At 46.6% G+C, this 20,179-nt stretch overlaps 1 protein-coding gene across 2 annotated transcripts in view; it reads left to right on the top strand.

Annotated features, from left to right (window-relative positions):
* The window catches only part of CALN1 (calneuron 1), a 106,722-nt gene extending 90,272 nt beyond the window's left edge, over positions 1-16,450 (top strand). The window contains exons 4-6 of one of the 2 annotated variants that reach the window (XM_042830255.1): positions 10,960-11,113; positions 15,184-15,186; positions 16,323-16,450. In XM_042830255.1, the coding sequence (XP_042686189.1) occupies positions 10,960-11,113; positions 15,184-15,186; positions 16,323-16,450 (285 nt within the window). The remainder of the gene's footprint in view (positions 1-10,959; positions 11,114-15,183; positions 15,187-16,322) is intronic. The other variant, XM_042830254.1, reaches the window with a different exon arrangement.
* Positions 16,451-20,179: the final 3,729 nt, after the last annotated feature.

The following is a 20,179-nucleotide window of genomic DNA, read 5'->3' as shown; positions in this document are numbered from 1 at the left end:
GCTCAGGGCTGGGATTTGGCTGAACCTCCTGATCCACAGACAACAGGTCTCCAATCCCCATCAGCACCCACTGACCCACAGGGCAGACATCACTGAGGACTGTTTCAAGGATATTAGGAAAAATCCTTCTCTGAAAGAACGGTGATGCATCAGTACATGCTGCCCAGGGAGGTGCAGGGTTACTGTCCTTGCAGGTGTTCAGGAGCCGTGGAGATGTGGCACTGAGGTCAGTGGGTATGGTGGGATGAGTTGATGGTTGGACATGATGGTCTTAGAGATCTTTTCCAACCTTAATTCCAACCTGTGATTCTGTGACTATGATTTCCTTGACTGCACCCCACAGTTCCAGTTAATGCAGATATGGACCATGGAGGTGAGCAAGGCCAGGGTTGGAGCAAAGTCTCTGTTAACCTCCAACCCACTTGCCCAACTCCTTTCCATCTGCCAAGAGGCTGGTGGTCAGAGCTACCATAAAAGACACCTGAAGCATCAAAAGGCACTGCTATGTTGTGATACAGCATGGATAAATCTGGCGATGGAGCACTTAGACAGATGAAACCTATTAGATGCTTTATGTCCCCTGGAATATATCCTCTGCACCACCCAGGTAAATACCTAGCCCAGGTACATATGAGATGAAGATGAAGGTCAGTTTGTGAAAGGGTTTTCACTGTATTGCCAGTGAGCCCCAAAGAAGGCATCTTCTCCCAGATAACAGTGATAGGATGAGAGAGAATGGCGTTGGATTGTGCCAGGAGGGTTCAGATTGAGTACTGGGGACAACTTCTTCTCAGGAAGAGTAGTCAGGCATTGGCACAGTCTGCCCAGGGAGGTGATGGGGTCAGGAAAAGGGTAAATGTGGCACTGAGTGGCATGGTCTAGAGTGGTCACAGGCATGGGCTGGTGGTTGGACTACATGACCTTATTCATCTTTCCAACCTTAATGATTCTATGGTTTTGTTGTTCTAAAAAATGAAATCTTTGATGCAGAGCTCATAGAGCTGCTACCAAAGTGCATTGTCCCTTCTCATCCCAAACCTGAGCTTATCACTCATGCTCATACTCCATCTGCACACTGCTACACCTGTGCTAAACCGTGTTTCATGGCCATAAGAGCCCAGTCCCCGTTGCCTCCCAAGCTTTGCTGCACCTGGGAGCAGGCACCTTCAGAGATGCTCATTTTTCCCCCGTTTCGAGGTGTGAGCACTCCATGCCTCCCTCCTTGCTGCAGACCTGCTGCTCTGAGTCATGCATTAAAATTACTTTCCCGAACTTTATTTTTTCTGCCGCGACAGCTGATTTGTATTTTCTTACTTCTCTGCTCTGTCATACTGGTAGCTGGCGAGAGCTTGTAAGTGCCAAGTGAATCGCTGGAGGGGACCTCAGAATTGATCACCTTGTTTTTGCCACAGCAAGAAAATATCACATACTCTTCAGAGCAGAGTAACTCCGCAGTTACTCCCGGCTTTAATTGAACTTTCTACCTGGCGGTTCTCGGTCGAATTAATCTTGTTTCCAAACAACAGGCATTATGTGGAAGGCAAACTGTTATGTAAGAAATAATTACAAAATGCAAATCAAATAAAAGGCAAATCTGCATCCTAGTGCAGCTCAACAAAGGGGAACGAGTCAGAAAACATGAAAATCAGTCACATCCTTTCTGCGCATCTGCTCGGCCTCAGGTTCCCGAGTGTGGATTTTTCATATGCTCTGCTCTCAAATTAGGAAGCTGAAATGGAGGGGTTTTTTTGTTTTTTGTTTTTTTTGCTGTCTTTTTTGTCTCTGGATGAATTAAATATTCAGCAGGCTTTTTCAGGGCTTTAGGCTTGTCAGGAAAGATCCATGACAAGCAGGAGCCAAGGGGGAGCTTCAGAGGCTCGGATGCTCTTAGCTAATGTGCGATAATGTGAGCTGTGGGCTTTGGAGGGCAGGTGGGATAGACTTGAGAACTTCAGTTCCTACAGAGTGTAGGGGAGGCTGTGAAAACAGTGGAAACCAGGTCCCTGGGCAGCCCTGCTGGGGCAGGCTGGTGTGTCTTCCTGCATTGCTGGATGTGGCGTTGGCACCAGAACTATTAATAATGTTGATGACTTACGGCGTTTAAATTTTTTATTTTCACTTCTCCTTAGGAAGTGCCAGTTTGACAAATTAAATCAAACTCGTGCCCACATGGATGGTTTTCTTCCAGACTTTTGAGAGTTTCTCACTGGGAGAAAAAAACTGCTTTGTTAAAATTAAATGTCTTCCAAAAGAGAACGTCCCAGCCCTGAGGTCACAGCAACTTCTAGTTTATAAATATGAGCTAAAAGGTAGCAACAACCTAAGGTGAATTATTAGAGATCAAAATGAACCCTCGATGACTGTGCTGTAGTTACCAAAACGAAATGTTTTTGCTCACTACCTTTGGCTTCTGCTTTTCCTCCTGATATTCTCTGCTCAAGAAACCTTTGCAGGCGATGTCATTTTGATTCAAATCACAGAAAGAAGCACTCTGCGGGATGGTAAGGTCCTGCCTGCTCTGCTCTTCTGGTTTCTGTCAGCACCAAGGCAGTGCAGTCCCCAAACTCAGCATTATGTTCCCAGTCAGAGAGAACTGTGTTTGGCTGTGTATGCCATACGTGGCACGGACAGGAGTCAGCAATGTGCTCTTGTAGGAGAGAAGCGGAGCTGTTGGAGCTCATCCTGAGGAAGGCACAAAAATGCTCCAAGAATGGAACATCTCCCTGTGAGGACAGGCTGAGAGCTGAGGCTGTGCAGCCTGGAGAAGGGAAGGCTCCAGGAGGAGCTGAGAGTGGCCTTGAATATCTAAAGAGGAGCTGTAAGAAAGGGGGCAGAGCCTTCAGCAGGATCTGTTGTGAAAGGACAAGGGGAAATGGTTTCAAACTAAAAGAGGGGAGATTTAGTTTGGATATGAGGAGAAAGTTTTGTACAGTAAGGGTGGTGGGGCACAGCACAGGTTATCCAGAGAGGCAATGATGCCCCATCCCTGCAGGCACCCAAAGTTGGGCTGTAGGGGCTCTGAGCACAGATGGAGCTGTAGGTGTCCCTGTGCACTGCAGAGGGTGGGACCTGATGGCCGTTAAAGGTCCCTTCCATCCCAAATGATCCCATGATTCTATGGTTTTACACAAGACCTCTGCTTAATCTGAATCCGTGATGTAAGCTTAGGATGAATGTGACAGAAGCTCAAAGGAGGAGCTTCCCAAATTGTACTTTTCTGAGCTGTTTTGCTGTGTGCTGTGTCTTCATCCCAGTGGTTACTGTTGATTCAGTGCCGGACTGAGATTTCTTTCTGCTATGCACTGTGCAAGCTGTTCATTATTCTTTAGGGTAACTTTGCAGGAAGTGCTGCTGGTGCATCTCTCAGACATTTTTTTCTACTTATCTCTTCTTTATATGCAGCAACCATCACCTCACGGAAAACCCAACCTGCTGAGCACCATTTTAGTGCCTGCCATAGCACAGCCCTCCCATGGTGCCTTAAAGACCAAACCCCGTTGGACAGTGCAGCCAAAGATTTGCTTATACTCTCTTCTTTCCCTACACAGCACAACTGTATGATGTCATATATTACATTGTTGTATTAGCATTGTGATATTATCAAACATTGGCACAAACACAACGTTGTTTGTTGGATATCCATCGCCTGCAGCAAGGATGCCTCCAGGATCCCATTGTAGCTTTGTCTCCCTAGCAAAGCTCTTATGAATTCTCAGTGTCCTTCACACATTTTGGGAGCATGTCCCACTTCCTAATCCATTTCTGGCATTCTTGAAACACTCGTAACCACTAAGTAAAATATGGGTTCCCTTTGGCTAAAGGAGACATTGGGCTGCAGGTCTACTCAGCTGGTCCATTTACCTTCCTGGGGTTTCTGCTTTCTTCTCTCATTCAGCAGCGGTGATGCTGACAGCAGCAGTGCATGAGACATGGGGAGAAGAGCAGTGGGTTGAATTCAGTCTGTTTAATGAAGCAGGCAGGACAGGTTGTTTTTGTTAGGTGGTGTCTTTCCCTCACACTGGCACAGAAAAGTCCCACCCCATCCAGCTGATGGATGTCGTGAACTAATTGCAGTCTGGGGGTAGGCTGGAGGTGCTCACTCCCAAATAGGGTGCCATGGCTTTAGCCCTAATTAAAACTTATTGGTTTTCTCCTCTCAGAGGCTCTCGTAGACCTCACGTCGGAGGTCAACACGCTGCAATCCATTTACTTATGCACTTTGATTGGGATCAGACTGGGAGACAGTTAGCAAGGCCAGGGAGCTGTAAAACTGGGCAAAAGAAATCATTAGAACCTGTTAATTTGTACTTCAGTCTGAGAACATTTCCTAATTAAAAAAGAAAAAAGGAAGAAAACCACTTCTTCGTGTTTTAGTTAAACTATTTAAAGTTAATTGAATGGGTCCAGGATTAATATTCGTAGTCCGTTTTCTGCAGAGGTGTTACTGTGATTTATCCTATCAGGAGGCCAATTCCTCTTAGCCAAGTTTAATAACCATTATATCTCAACTGCAAAGCAAAATCAGCGCAGTCACTGACCCACTCCCCTGCTTAAAACACTGCTCTAGAGATGTGATGTCTGTGCCTAGCACGGGAGGGCACCCAGCTAGCTGAGTGCTGGGATGTAGCAGAGGGAGCTGTGGCTCCAGGCTCATTTTCCTCCAGCCAGGACAGTACAAGAGGATTTCTTTGCAGAACAGCTGTCAGGAGCATCTCCCATCACCTGACAGCATCTTCGTGGGGTCGTTTCAGAAACATGGTGGTGAACCAAGTCATGCAGGAATCCCAGATCACACAGCCAGAGAGGTTAAGGAATATTCCAGACCTGCACTGGGTACAGCAGGGGCATGGCAGGCAAAGTTAATGCAATCTCTACAGAGCACTGGGGAGGGACCAGGGAAGGAAACACGGCGAGTACCAAGCACGCCTTGCACCCAGCCCTGCTCTGCAGGCTTGCCCTAGCAAGCACTTGGGTGTGAGCTGGGATAACACGATATTTTGGGCTCGGTGAGGCAAATCAGCTTGTCAGATGTGCCATTTTGTGCAGTAGCTCTGAGACCCAAAGTGGCAGAGCGGGCACCTGAGCCACTGATAACAGCTACAGTGAGATTACAGGGAGCAGGACAGCACATGGGGAAAGCAGAAAATGGAAGAGTTTTGTTTAATGCTCTCTGAATGTCTCCCGGCATTAAGGGTGAGGGAGCAATAAGTAAAAGTAATGGTATTTAGAAAATGATGTTTGAAGCACCCTGACTGTTGGAACAGGGGGATGAGTGGACCTCCCCATGAGAGCAGGACAGGGTGCAGGAATCCCTGGCTTCATACAGGCAGGGACTGTGCAGCTCTGCAGGAGTTCTGCCTTTCCAGTGCTGTCTGTTGCTTTGTTCCAGTGGTTCAGGGGTAAGAGCTGTGTATATTGGTGCACCAGCTGGTACCAGCAGCTCTGAATTCTTAGCAGGCAGCAGTCACCAGGATGGAGTGAGGAACCCCTCTCCATCCCCATCACCATCCCCTCCATCCACATCCTCCTCACATGGAGCTGAGGCACAACCAGGAACCAGTTAAGGTTTTGACAGCTTGGCATTTTCTCATGAGAGAAAATATCATTCCATTGTAGAAACAACAGCAGTACTCAGTTCAGTGCTGAGCTTAATGAAAAAAAATGGCCTGCATGATGGGGATAGAGATGGGTGGGAAACAGATGGATGAAGATGGGGATGGAGATGATGGGGATGAGGATAGGGGTAGGGATGGAGGTGGTGGGGATGGGGTTGCAGTGAGAAGGGGAAGGAGATGGTGGGGATTGATGGATTAATGGGATGGGGATGGAGATGCAGATGAATGGAAATGAGGATGAGAATGGAGATGCAGATGGAGATAGATGATTGGGATGGGGATGGAGGTTCAGCCTTGTGCTTCACACCAGGAGCCTCACCTGCAGCAAGCCTCTGTGGCCTCCTCACAGCAAGTGGTTTCTTGCTTCTGGGCTGCACGGAAACAACTGCTCTTTAGCATGGTTCTGTTCTGCCTGGGCATGCAACAGCCAAACTGGTAAAAAAGCACATTGTGGCCCATACACCAAACATCTTGTAACCTGCAGGACGTGGTGGCTCTCACAGAGCTGCAAACAGCCCAGCCACACTCCTCTGTGTCCCTGCACAGTTCAGAGGGTGACTGGGGGGGGACACACAGGAGGTATTCTTCAGGCCAGATTGGATTGGAATGCTGCAAGATTTTGAGGCAGAAACTTAAGCCAGGAGCTTGGGGTTAAGGGTGCTGTGAATATGCTCTTAAATCTGATTTTAATTTGTCAATATATGTGCAATTCCCTGCTGACAAAGCTGCTGGGAAGAATGGAGTAATCTCCCATTAGCAGTAGCCATTGCAGTAATGAGGCTGTTACCATGGAAATGAGCTTGTTAGCCATTCCCTCTCCCCAGTCAGCGAGATGCTCAGGTGCAGCATCAGGGAAGCTGGTTATTCCTGAAAGCAAGTGGTACCCAAGGTGATAGTGACCCTAACCCCAAGGTAGGGCTGGAGGATCTGTTGAAAGCCCCCAGGTGTTGGAATGGATGCAGGGCAAGGTGGCCTGGGGCTTATCCTGCTGCCAGAGTGACAGCTCAAGCAGGGGCAGGGAATTGATTGCCAAACTGCTCTCTATCATCTTTGAAAGGTCTTGGACAATAGTCAACATCGCTATAGCCTTCGAGAAGGGCAAGAAGGAGGAGCCAGGAGGATCCTTCAGCTTATGGTATAGAATCAGCCACCCTCAACTGGATGTGTGTGTGGAGAACAGCAAAATCACAGAATCATGGAATCACAGATTCATCAATCAAAATACATCCTGTGCTTTCATTGCTGCTGCTGCTGCAGGACTCCCACCCCTCCTTCTGTGGGTGTGGGGCCAGCAGCAGGGTGGGTGGAAGAAATTAGGGTTGTTCTTAAGATAGCAGTTATTTGAGGAGACACAGAAAATGGCATTTCTGCTCCAACACGAGATGCGTGTTGCAAGTTTGGAAATGGCTCTATCCTCTGTCCTGGGGGATCACGAGAGACACTGCAACATTTGGGTGGACAGTGTTCATCCTTAAGAAGCACATTCTCTTTGTTAGAAAAATAGATAAAATATATTGTGGGAAACTTGTAGCAGGAGTTGTTGGTCCAAGAGGAAACCCCCAGAGCAATGGTTTATAAGCTCAAAGCCTGTCTGGCTGAAGGAACAGCTGCACAGTGTGCTGCAAGCACTCTCATGCTGTGTGCATTCAGAACCAATAATATCAGAGGTATTTCTGATGGTTACAGAGACTTAAGTCTACCAGAAACTGCAGTGGACAACTCCTGGTGCCAAACATACAAACCAGTGTAGCGTTCAGGGTTCTCACTGCATCACTTGGCTCATTGTGTGTCGTTAGGAACAGTTTGTTTCTATATCATTGCTTCCAGTGTATTCCGAGAGCACCAACTTAGAAGAAACATCATTGATTTCTCCTAATTATAAATCCTATAGAAAGTTTTAAGCTTGCAGCAGTCACAGTTCTTCTCAGCAGAGCCAATAAAAGTTACGAGTTGCTCCCTGGTTACTGTCATTATAACAATAAAAAGCCAGAGTAATTGAAAAGTGAATCAGGGAAACTGCCAGATTGGAGAGCAAGGATAATAGAAGAAATTACTTGGGAGTCCAAACCCGATGCACAGTGATGTCTCTGGCTGCATTGAGCTCATGCCCAGTCTGAACGAACTCCCGTGCTGATAGGTATCTAATGGAGGAAACACCTCCTGCATGCAAGTTCTGGAGCACAGAGCAAAGCAGGAGCAAGGAAATACTTGTGTCAGCAGGTCAGGCACTCAGGGCAGGAGCCAATAAGTGTTGCTGTCAGTGACCCGCATCTGGGATCATAGAATCATTAAGGTTAGAAAAGACCTCTAAGATCCCCAAGTCCAACGCCAGCCCACCCTCACCATGCCCACTGCCCAAGTCCCTCAGTGCCACATCTACATGGTTCTGGAATGCCTTCAGGGGTGGTGACCCCACCACCCTCCTGGGCAGCTGTGCCACTGCATCACTGATCTTGTGGAGAAGAAGTTTTTCCTAATACATTTCCTCTTCCTAGAAGACAAGGCGGCAATGGAACAATTAATAATTTCTCCCTCTATCAGCATCAAGCTTAAAAGTAAGAACTGGAGACACAGCAACAGATGCGTATCTTCCAAGAGGAGGATTATTTCCCACTAGACAGATCAACTGGTACAGGAGGGCCTCAAACCCCACAAGTCATTAATGTTTCCACATTGTTAAGATAAGCAGATGCCCATGATTGTGTTTGTAATCTAGGTAGCCTGAAGCAAGGCAACAGATAAGCACCACAGTAAGCTGTAACATCATGTTGGTAGTGATACTGCCATAAAGGGAGACCTGAAAAACCCCCTAGGAGGAAGAGAAAAGGAGTGGCATATCTCTACACCGGGGATGGTCTATCTGTTTTGCTCTCCATGTGGCCAAGATGCACCACATACAGGAGATCCCTTGTGCTCAACTGCACTGCCCATAAGAAGTCTTAGAGCACTTCCAGCAAGTCTAAAGAAGGCTCACACATACCTGCAGAAGTCCTCTAACAAGGACACAAAGAAACATGAGCTCACAGAGATGCTGCTCTGGGCCTTGAGCTCTCCCAGGCGAGCATCCATCCAGATTGGTGACAACTTCTAGAAAGACAATTCTCCAGAGAGGGATAGAAATAAATCTATAAACTACAGCAAGAAGTTTGTATTGACTTCAGAAAAGTCCAGCATGGGTTGAACAGCCCCATCCCTGGAGGTGCCCCAGTCTATGGATGGACCCTGGGCAGCCTGAGCTGGTGGGGGCACCCAGCCCACAGCAGGGGTTGGAACTGGATAGGCTTTGAGATTCTTTTCAACCCGGACATTCTATAATTCTGTGATTACACTCTGTAGAGACAGGACAGGATAACCCCAGTGCTGCAGATAGGCTGCTCCTGCTGATAGGAAGGGACAGATAGGGCAAGTTACGGCTTTTAGCATGTGGTGGACTCGGGAATACACCAAGGCTCAAGTTCAGGCTTGAGTTCCCACAAGAGAAAAACCTTGCAGGAGAAAAAGACTGGATGGTACATGAGAAAGCATTGCTTTCCCCACAGGTACACATCCACAGCACTGCTGTGTAATCAGCATTGCAGCAACCAACCGGGAGGGCTGCAAGCTCCAGGCAGCCCTGTGGCACTCTGCAAACCTTTGCTAATGACAGCTCCTGACATTGCTGTCAGACAACTGCACTCACCGACCCCAATTTCCACACCATTACTTGCCAGGAGAGATGCTTTCCCTAATCACAGTTGAGAAGTATGAGGCTGTACATTTTACTTGCTCTTTTGTCATTAAAGAAAGTGAGGTGTGAGGGATGAGATTTGCTTGTGCACAGCAAAGCAAGCTGGAAATCTGTGAATGAATATGGGGGGATTTGCAATTCAGCTGTAAAGTGCAGCAAGGGGCTGCTGGTGATTGCAGTGTGCTCACTATTTATAGCTGAATGTTGAGTCCCTGAGAAGCAAGGAGATCAGCAAAACAACCAAAACCCACCAAACCAGGGTTACAGTGAACTCAGCTGAGGCAAAAAATGGGAACTTTGCCCGCCGTGCCCCAACTCTCCACTTTTCCGCAGACTTTCTGCACCAGGTTTTAAATCAGTGCATGAAATAAACAAATAGAACGGTAGGAATCAGTGCTGCTAAATGGGTAAATACATATGCATGCATGCAACTCTGCCTGTGAACACACAGAAATACATAAACATGTCAGGGTTTGGGTTTAATCCCAGTGCACGTATTTCTCTCACTTTGAGGACTAATGATTTTACTTCTGTGCAGTGAGGTGGGCAGCAGTGGTCGAGGAAGATGACCTTAGATAACACACTGAGCAGCTCAGAGCTGATAAGATTTGTCCTGTCCTTAAAGCCCAGGAGGAAAGGAGAGGGGACTGATGATGTACCGTGCCTGCTGTGCAATCTGATCACACTCTGTTGCCATGCTCTCAATTGCAGAATTGGGCACAGGTTTGCATCGCCTTTCCTCCAGCGGAGAGTTAAGCTAGTGAGCATGCCCTCTCTTGTGTGCCATTAGCAGATATCACTACTGTGGACCTTACATGTGTGCAAAGATCCTCTGCTGCAAAGTGTTTTACATACTCTGCAGGAAAAATCTGGCTCTTAAGCTTTTATTTGGTGTGCACTGGAACAACATTTGTATGAGAGAAATGTTCTCTGCTTGTGCTGTTGAGTTGTGAGGAACACCAAGGCAAAGAGAAAATCATGGCTCATGGCAGGGAATGAGGTGGGGGTCGAACTCTGCTCGTAGGAAACAGTGGTAGGACAAGAAGTGATGAGCTTTAATTGCACTAGGGGAGGTTCAGCGTGGGTATTAGGAAACATTTTTTCTCCCCATTTCTTCTCCAAAAGAATGGTGCTGCAGTGGCACAGCTGCTCAGGGAGTGATGGGGTCACCGTCCCTGGAGGTGTTCAGGAAATGTGGAGGTGTGGCACTGAGAGACGTGGTTATGGGCATGGTAGGATGGGGTTGGGGTTGAACTTGGTGATCGTAGAGGTCTTTTCAAACTTTATGATACCATGATGCTATGATAAGAGTGATGGGAATTTCTAAGGGATTTAGTCTGCTGGGCTGGCCAGGGCTGAGGGTGGACTGCTCTGTCTCTACAGCTCTACTAGCAGTAAGTAAGCAGGCAAGAGCTCTAGCAACGTCCATTTGAAATACTCACACTACTAGTGCCCAGTGAACCCCAAAGAGCAAAATTTGCAAAGCTATATTGAGGTGTTGAAATGAGATTGGAAAAAAACCCACGGGTGAGGAACAGGGATGTGCCCACGTACCTGCTTTCATCCCAGTACCGTGCTGCTCCTGCTGCCCTGCCTAACACAGTCCTCTCCCTGCAGTTCGACATGCAGAGGATAACGCTAGAAGAGCTGAAGCACATCCTGTACCATGCCTTCCGGGACCACCTAACGATGAAGGACATCGAGAACATCATTATCAACGAGGAGGAGAGTTTAAATGAAAACTCCGGCAATTGCCAAACAGAGTTTGAAGGTGAGGATGTTTCTGTACAGTTCTCTTCCCGTTTCCTCTGTAAAACTCAGGCTGATGCTGGATGTACCACAGAGTTAGCGTGGAGCAAAAACCTTTTGTTTCCCTGTAGTTCCTTGGACTGTGTTCAGCTCAGCTTTGTCATTAGATGGCTTGCATGGCTACAAGGCGGCAGTTGGGCTGAGCTTCACTTTGGAGCAATCAGGAAAGTGAGACCCATGGCTCAGCTCTAGTGCCTTACAGGAAATGAAAAGGAGTATTTGTGTCAAACATAGCCAACTTTGTCTTTTATTGCCCAGTGTAAGAACATAGCAGACAATTTCACCTACAAAGCTTAAGCCTGTATTTATTCGCAGTGCAGAAATCTATTGATTCCTGGCAAATCTGTGAACTGCTGGTCAGCAGTGGAGCAGCACCACTGGATGAGCTCCAGGCTGAGATATGGGAAAGGAAACGTTTTGCTTTGCAGCTGTTGCTCGGTACAGCACCCACTCAGCAGTGCCCCAAGACCGCTGTGTAAGTGATCAGAATTGGAGATGGGATGCAGCCCGAACCACTTACCACTGCTAAGAACGTTTGCTAAGATGGAAAATTTACTTAAGGAAACCACTTTAAGACTCCGTAGGAGAAGGATTTTCTTTGCCAGAGGAACTCATGGTGCTTCGAAGCGTTGCTGGCTGGAACAACCACATAGACAAATCATCCAGGGAGATACCTATGGAGGAACTCAGGGTTTGAGTGCATCACCTGCTGCTTTTCCACACCTGGTGCCTCTGACGGGGCATCAGGCAGAGGTGCTGGAGCATCTTACAATAAAGCAAAGTGCAAAACTTAGCCTGGCTAATTAATGCGATTCAAACACTGCATCCAGCACACTCATCCGCTGCTAAATACTGCAGAAAAAAATGCAGAAGATTATGGATGAATATTAAGAAGCCTGCAGGAAGGAGGCAAGCAGCAACAGTCTTCAAACCAAGCCAAGCAAGCAGCAGGGAGGAAGGGATGCTTCTATCCATGGATGGATGGAGCTGTTGGAGCTGTACTCCAGCTGTCACTGTTGCATCAGCACTGGGGAGAACCACCCCAGACACAAAACCATGGGTCTGAAAACTTCAGTGCTCAGCTTCTCATTTTGGAAGTCCCAGCTTCCAAAAGTACAGCGAGAACAGCTTTTCTCGTGGGATGTTGGCATGGCTGGTGCTAGGCAGAACCTAGAAGCAAAACAGACCCTTTTTTAGATGTTGTTGGAAATGCACACGAGTGCACAAACCCACCAGAGAATTAAAGATCAGCTCAGCACTGTCAACCAAGACACTAAGTTGTGCTGCAGGTCCCAGAGGAAGGGGATGGTTCTGGTCTGCAGCAGCTCTGACAGGAGCATTTCTCCTAGGGAAGGCAGGCTGAGAGCAAGAGATGTCCTGCAGCCCTTGGCTGTGGACATGCCATTACCTGAAGGATCTCCTTGTGCTGAAGGAGACCAAAGCATTCCCATTTCCCACACACTGAGTTCCCTGCAGGGCTCAGAATGACAAGGCCTCTGCTGGCACTAAGGGAGAGCTGTTGTGAAGCATGTTGGACAGCATCTCAGCCTGGCTTTAAGTGTCTCCATGTAGGTTAGTTGCTCTTTGCCCATTTGTTAATTAGCAGAGTGAAGGAGATGCTTTTGAGTACAACCCCTCTAATTTATTTGAAGCACTGCATTGGAATGAGGTGAGCAGCACTGTAAAAAGCAACTGCTTCTTTTAACTATAAAGGTAGCCTAAAGAGACTTAACTAGAGATTTACATCTATATTTATGTACATTTCATCCACCCCATTAAAGTGGCTTTAAGTATGGGTAAGAATGAAGCCAAGATGAGCCCTGGTGATTTTCACTGAGGTTGGGGAGGACAGGTACCTTCAGTTCCTTGCTGCAACAGGAGCTCTGCACCCACCATCAACACTGGGTGTGTTGTTGCCACCAAAACGGAGTCCTGAGACCCTTCTCCATTCTGCACACCTGAGATCAGCCAGCTCTGCCTAGCTGATAAATGGATAGAGCATGGAAATATCTGAAGAGCCCCACCAATCTGAAAGCACTGAAGCCAGTCAAGTGCCAAGCAGCACTGCATAGGTACTTTTGCCATCAGCAGAAATGCACATTTCTCTCTTTATCCTAACCTGACCATTTTGGCTTCTTGTAATAATAAGGCCTTCAAAAAAAAGATTTATAATATTCATTGTAGATCAACACAGATAATGTGCACTACTTCTCTCTCTCATACTCACATGCAGCCACACACACTGTAAATGAAGTATAAAACTCATATTATGGTCAGAGACAAGTCCAGGATTTTGTTCAGCTTGCTCTGAACATGAGAGTCATTTGCAAGATGTCAGCTCTAGGCTCACATTACAACTTGTCCTCTTACACATTTCCAGGGAGTTTTGTTAGCCTTCTACTTGATGAAGAGCAAGGCAGTGAAAATGCCCAGCTCCCCAGTACCAGCAACTCATACCAGCCCTGACAATGAAGAACACAACCAGAAGGGAGGTGCAGTTATATTTTCTGCTTTTCTCACTATTTATGTTAATGCTTAGGGCAAGAGAGCAAGGCTGAGAGCCAAGAGGACTGCATGCTTTAATGGGAAGAGATACAAGGAAAGGACAACTGTTTGGAGTGACATTGCACTAACAAAAATTTGTAGCACAAAAATTGTCTGTCTGGCAGTTCTCTTTATCAAAATGCTCGTGACATTGAGCTAAAGGTAAATGGGTGCTGGATGGTTACAGTGATGTGGCCTGAGTGCCTTTTTCTGCAGGCTCTCAGTGCTCTCCCTTGAGCATCCCAAGACCACTGTGGGCATTGTGACCAGTCTGGCAGTCAGACCCAATGATCCAATGTGCTCCAAAACAGGCTGGACGTGTTGAGCCTGTATCTTCTGGAGGAATTGCAGCCATGGCAGTGTGTATCTGCCACCCCTTGACGAAGTCTTGCCAGCCAGCACGTTGGGAAGATGAAGGATGAGCCTCAGTGTGCTTCTTTAGATTTCCTTTATGTTGGGAATTGCTAGGAGTTGCTTTCCCTGCTAGGAACAGGCTTGTACATCTCAGGAGGAGGCTCTGGCTCTGACCATGTTCAAGGAACCAGCTGAATTCCAAGCTTCTGCACATCCCATGGGCAGTAAAAACTGCTATTGTCAAGTGGATGGACGTTAGGAAAAAGTTCTCTGAAAGAGTGGCCAGGCACTGACACAGGCTGCCCAGGGATGTGGTGGAGTCACTGCCCTGGAGGTGTTCCAGAAGCACGGAGATGTGGCACCAGGGGATGTGGGTCAGTGGGCAATATTGGTGTTAGATGGATGGTTGAACCAGGTGATCTTAGAGGTCTTTTCCAACCTTAATGATTCTATGATTCTGTGAAAATGCAACGCAGATCAAGTCTCCAGGCCTGTGACAATGCCCTCTCTGGAAGCCAGTAGGAAAAAGAACAGATGCCGTGTTCAAAATGGAGGTGAATTTGGAGAAATGAGGTAATTGAGGGAAAAAGTCATAAGTTGCAGGGAGGGCAAAAAGGTTTTCATATTTAAGAAGATGATTCACAGACTGATCCCAGAGCTGCACATGACTGTGTTCACAATGAAGAAAGTCAGCAACTTCAGCTTCTTAGTTGGTGAAGAACAGTACCAATTACTTACCTGGATCCTGCTGCCTTAAATCACTATTTTTACTTGTCAGAAGACTGAAAAAATGGTTTGCTTCAGAAACATTCCTGCAAGAATCACTGGATATGCTTTACTTCTTTCCTTTGGGAGGAAAGATGCCACCAGAGAAAGTCTTGGCCAGTCTTCAGCTGCTCTCCTATCCATGGTAATAGGCAACAGAGCCCAGCGCTGAGCAGCAGCACTGATCACAGTGGCTTATGTCACCGTTCTGCCTGGCTGGGAGAGTTTTTCAAAGTGCAGAAATAACAAAAATTAGAAAGGAATAACCAAGGCTGTTATTTAACAGGATGCTCAGAGCGCTGGGGCATCGTGCACAGTGCTACCATGTTGATCCTGTGTGTGTAATATAAGAGCAAACAGAGGAGTGAGGGGGTAGAGCTGTGCAAGCAGAAAGCTGTAATTTAGGAGAGGTGATGAGCAGGGTATAGCAAGTCCCAGCACTGCTCATACTGGCAGGGCATCACCTGCATGAGGATTCTCTGCCTTTCTGAATTCACCTTTCAGAAACTCCAGAGCCTTTTCAGACGCTGATTTTTGTGGTGCCCCAGTGTTGCTCTGGTATTCTCAGAGAGGGGATTGATCATGCCATGCACGTAAAGGAAGAGAAGGGATAACAAGTTTTCTGTTTTCACAGATCACGAAGTGTATCCTTCTGCTGATCTTAAAAACATAATTAAATAAAATATGTCAAATACTAAAAATCCTAGCTCTGACTGCATTTTAACTGCTGCAAATTACCCTCACCTCCTTTGATAACTGTTCTGCAAGCATTCGTTTCAAAGGGTTCTTAATAAGTCTGATTTTGCTTAGGCACTGAAAACCTAAAAACAGTTAAAAAAAAATAGACTAATGTGCTATGTATATTCATGGGAGTGATCACAGTGGGTTTTTTGAGTGTTGTTGGGAGCACATCTTGAATCTGTACTCACTCCCAGTTGACCTATAAGCGGAAAAACCTAAGGGGATTTGCGAGGACCAGTATTTCTGATAAAATGAGCGCATAGAGAACTTCATAAGGAGCTTAGAAGGAACTACTCAGATCAAACTGAAACACTTAAATTTTCAAGCGTCTGGAGGGTTTTAAAGCCAATGTGTGTGAGAAGGGGCTTCCTGCAGTATGAGAGGGTGGTCTGGTAGGAAAACTGGTTTGGAAGTAGTCATAGAATCATAGAATCATAGAATGGCCTGGGTTGAAAAGGACCTCAAAGATCATCAAAGTTTCAACCCCTCTGCTATGTGCAGGGTCACCAATCACCAGACCAGGCTGCCCAGAGGTAAGGTTCATTGTTTGGAGTTGTCCCCAAAGTACTCACCCTCTAATGGTCTCCACTGGTCTTCAAGGAGAGGTAGGACTTGGCCAGCATAGGGTGTGTTCCCTTCCCAGGGTAGGTTCAAGGTGTGGGCAGGGCTGTGTGCACGTAGAGTTAAGAAGAATTTCTGAGCTCAGCTGCTCGTGGCAGAGATGTTTCTTTGTCCAAGTAGCTCAACCTTCCCTTGTCTTTCTGCAGTGCACGCCCAGAAGCAGAACAGACAGACCTGCGTCCGGAAGAGCCTTATCTGCGCATTTGCCATGGCCTTTATTATAAGCGTGATGCTGATTGCGGCCAACCAGATCCTGCGGAGCGGCATGGAGTAGCCTCTCACCATGACACTGTGACCCAAACTGACCATGCATGCGCATGCCACCGGGTGAGCTTCCCCCGAACCGACTCTCACACGGCAAAGAGACAGAGGCGGGCAGATAACGCACCATTCGACAAGGAGCCTGGGGCCAGCAGCGTAACGTGTCTTGTGAATCAACCACATCCTTTTGGCAGGGACATAAAAGGGCTGTCTTAACGCTTTAAAGGTTTTTTGTTTCCTAATGCAATAAAAATAAAAAAATAAACGTACGGAAGTCCCGAATTATTGCTTCAGAACAGCAACGGTAACTTGGAAGACGCTTTCACCCAGCAGTCTGCTTTGCAGTTGTAAGGAGGCACAGCCCTGTGACTCGCTGCAGCGGGGCTGTCTTTTAACCTAGGGGCCGACTGACTGTGCCGCATAGCTCCCCGGCAGGCCCACCTTCCCAGGAAGTTGGTCGTAGCATTGCCACAAGCAAGTCCTGTTCGTTTTGTTTCACGTACTTTGGCTTCACCTTGTTTTTCCCTTATGACCATGCCTTTGAGTTTACGGCATTAGAGGGGAGCTAGAGCATCCTTGTACAGTATTTTCGGAGTAAAGAAGAGGAAAATTCGCCAGCATCATACAGAATTTCTATTTTTGCTTCACAAACGTCGCCTTTGACACAAGACTGTGGGGTAGCAGGAGTCTGTTTGCCATTTTTTCCCACCGAGAATCAGGGCTTAAGAACCACCACCCACTTCCCCACACGGGCATTCCTGAGATTCGTGCAGTCTTCCAGCCAGCTCTGCAACCACCAGCGCCAGTTGAAAATCCCTCTGTTTGGTGCCATCTGCATATTCAACGTTTTCTTTCCAGTAGTTTTGCCCTTCTGCTGTAACAGTCTTCAATAACCTTATTGAGACCAAAACCACTGAGAAAGCTCTGAGCTTTTCTCCCTGCTCTTCGACTGCCCAATTTTTACTTAATTCATTGTTGCAATCGCAGTGAAACCTCTGCATCCAACACCTACTCATGGAAGTGGTTACATTTTCACCTCTATGGTGAGGTGATTTGACCAGCAAGTCACTCCATCCCTCACGGTCCCACCGTCGTCACCACTGCATATCCCACGGACAGGCTGAAAGAAGGTGATCAGAAAATCAGGCTGCTGCAAGAAAAGAAGGAATCAAACTCGAGCATACCGCCATATGTTCCGTAGTGTGTCAGACTTTCAGATCCCACAAGTGTTAGTTATTTTTCCTGGAAGAGATTTTAATGAGCAGCAAGAAGAGGATGGAATGATGCAGACCAGAGGCACAACGTGTCCCATGGTGCCAGGATTACATCTGAAAGCATTTCTGCTTTTAAATCCAACACAAATCTTTGCATTTACCTTCAGATGAACTGTACACCCGTGTATTACTCCAGGAGGGATCTGGTTCCCTTGCCCTGATGGGTGATGGCTGCATTTGGTGCACGGGGAGCATTGGTGCGGGGTTGGAGCGGCGGTGGTTTCTGCTGCCAGCTGGATGAGCTCCAGAAACATGATGGAACAGCGAGATCTCACTCCTGTGAATGTAGAGGACTGTTTCCTGTGTCTTGAGAAGGGGCAGGATGGCTCCCAAAGGGAATGTGGACCGTGAGCTTCACTTGTCCTACATGGTGGCCATTGTCTCAAGCCTGGATCCATCCCAAAGACTCATTTCTGCTCTTTGTTCTTGGTTACTAGTTCATTTAACCTGTATTTTTCTAGTAACCTGATGTGAAAATGTACTTCCCATTTTTCTGTCTCCCACTTCCCCTTAGATCTCATGTATCTGTTTAGGATTTTGCCTTTAGGCGCGTGTTGCTATTTATCACCTTCACAACGCTGCTGTTTTCTTGGTGCCCCCCTCCATCTCCAAAGATGACAGCTGTCATTTCCAAGGCAGCTGAGTCGTTTTTCTGCCTTTCACAAACACACATTTCTGTATTTCTGTTCTGCTGTGACTAATAGAGGTCAGCTACAAAATACTGTGCAGAAATTGTTGCATCTCACAGAAGATGGAGGGATTTGTGTTTGCTGTAGGGCAGGACCAGACTTCAAACCAACAGCAGAAAATGATAGGCAAGCTCTGAGCGCAGGATTCACTGATGGGGAACTCAGGGTTGCTCCCAAAGCTTGCTATGTTGGACGTTGCAAAAAAGGATCTTGGAGGTCCTTTTGAGGGGACTGTCATCCATGTTTTCAGGTCTCAGGGGCGTATTAAAGGTGGGAACAGCAAAAAAGAAGCCCAAACATTGCCACTGAGTGGTACTTACTACCTTTTTTTTTTTTTTTCTTTTTTGGTGTTTATTTTTTGTTTGTTTGTTTTCCTCTGGGACAGTGCTGGAGTGAACGTGGGAAGCAGAGCAGATGGAGCTGGAGCTGAAGTGGGCACCAACCCACCAGCCCCTCTCAACTCAGCAGCTCCAAAGAAAACACGTAGAGCAGGCATTTCTCCACATTCTTCTCACTCATCCGACAGCTAACACCAGGCAGACTCCAATTATAACAGCTACCTTACAGACAAGATAATCTTTTCCATTCCTTCAAGATTTCTGGAAGGCTCTGTAATTTCTACACGCATGTTTCATGAAAACTTTTGTAAATACAGTCATTGTTCAGCACAGTTCTTCACCTTGAACATCCATTTGTAAAACCAAACCTATAATTAATATATTGGTAAAAGCCATAGCCTGGGGTCAGTAGAGTTCATTGCAAAACTCCCCACTGATTTTACTGGGTACGGGATTTGGGGATTTTTAGTTTTACTTTTTTTCTGTGGGGAACCCAATGTATCCACTATGAATGAGTGCCATGTCTTTGCAGAGGTCTCCTTTTCCTTCCTAGACCAGCCTTTCTTCATCTAAAGCATCCTGAAGCTATTCCTTCTTTCATTAGTTGGGCTCATCAAGTAGCTAGTGGCAATGTAGGATGGATCAGGCCACACCATTTCAACCCTTCCTCTCCCAAGCAACTTCCAGTGACGCTTTCCCATCCTTCCTAGCCAGCAGCACTGAACCTTTGTCTCCTACTTATCTTCCTGGTTCCATTTATATAACATCCATTTATCTTTTTTTTTTTCTTTTTCCTCCTTCATAAGCGGGGGGGGAAAAAAGGACTTTTTATTGCTTTTACAGACAGTAGGTAAAAATAGAGCGATAAAATTTTGATTGGAACCTGATGGCAAAGGTTTAGGAGGAAGAAAGTATAAGAATAAAGAAATAAAAATAAAAAACCCACATCCCCTACTTAAAAAAAAAAAAAAAAAAAAGAAGAAGAAGAAGAAAGGAAAAAAAAAACTTATTTAAGTGCTAATTAACATACTTTAAAAAATACCCAGACTGCAGCAGCTAGGTAGAGCTGTCAGAAAAAGCACTAAACTTATGCTCTTGCCAGTTACATGAGAATTTAAGTGTCTTTTCAGCACTGCAATTCTGTATGAAAAGGATATTGCTATGGCAACCCTCACTGTTCGTGACATGTGTGCCACAAAGTCGGAGCAACACGCAGCAATTGCAGACTCCCAGCCAAGCCAAGGCTGGACAAACGACTCCCAGCAGCCCAGGACAGCCTTTCAGCTCAAAGATGAGCAAATTATCAACAAACTCTGAGCACCCCAAAGGCAACTCTGTTGGCTTAGCCGTAAAAAAATAAAAATGAATAAAAGGTGTGTAATTAAACAGATTGGCATGCAGGGAATGATTTGAAGTGGCTGTGATTGTTCTAGCTTGAGAG

The sequence above is a fragment of the Centrocercus urophasianus genome, unplaced genomic scaffold (assembly GCF_019232065.1).
Source record: "Centrocercus urophasianus isolate 14NV4802_14NV808 unplaced genomic scaffold, USGS_Curo_1.0 seq_33, whole genome shotgun sequence".
In the NCBI taxonomy this organism is placed as follows: domain Eukaryota; kingdom Metazoa; phylum Chordata; class Aves; order Galliformes; family Phasianidae; genus Centrocercus; species Centrocercus urophasianus.
This window is presented reverse-complemented; position numbering and strand designations above follow the sequence as displayed.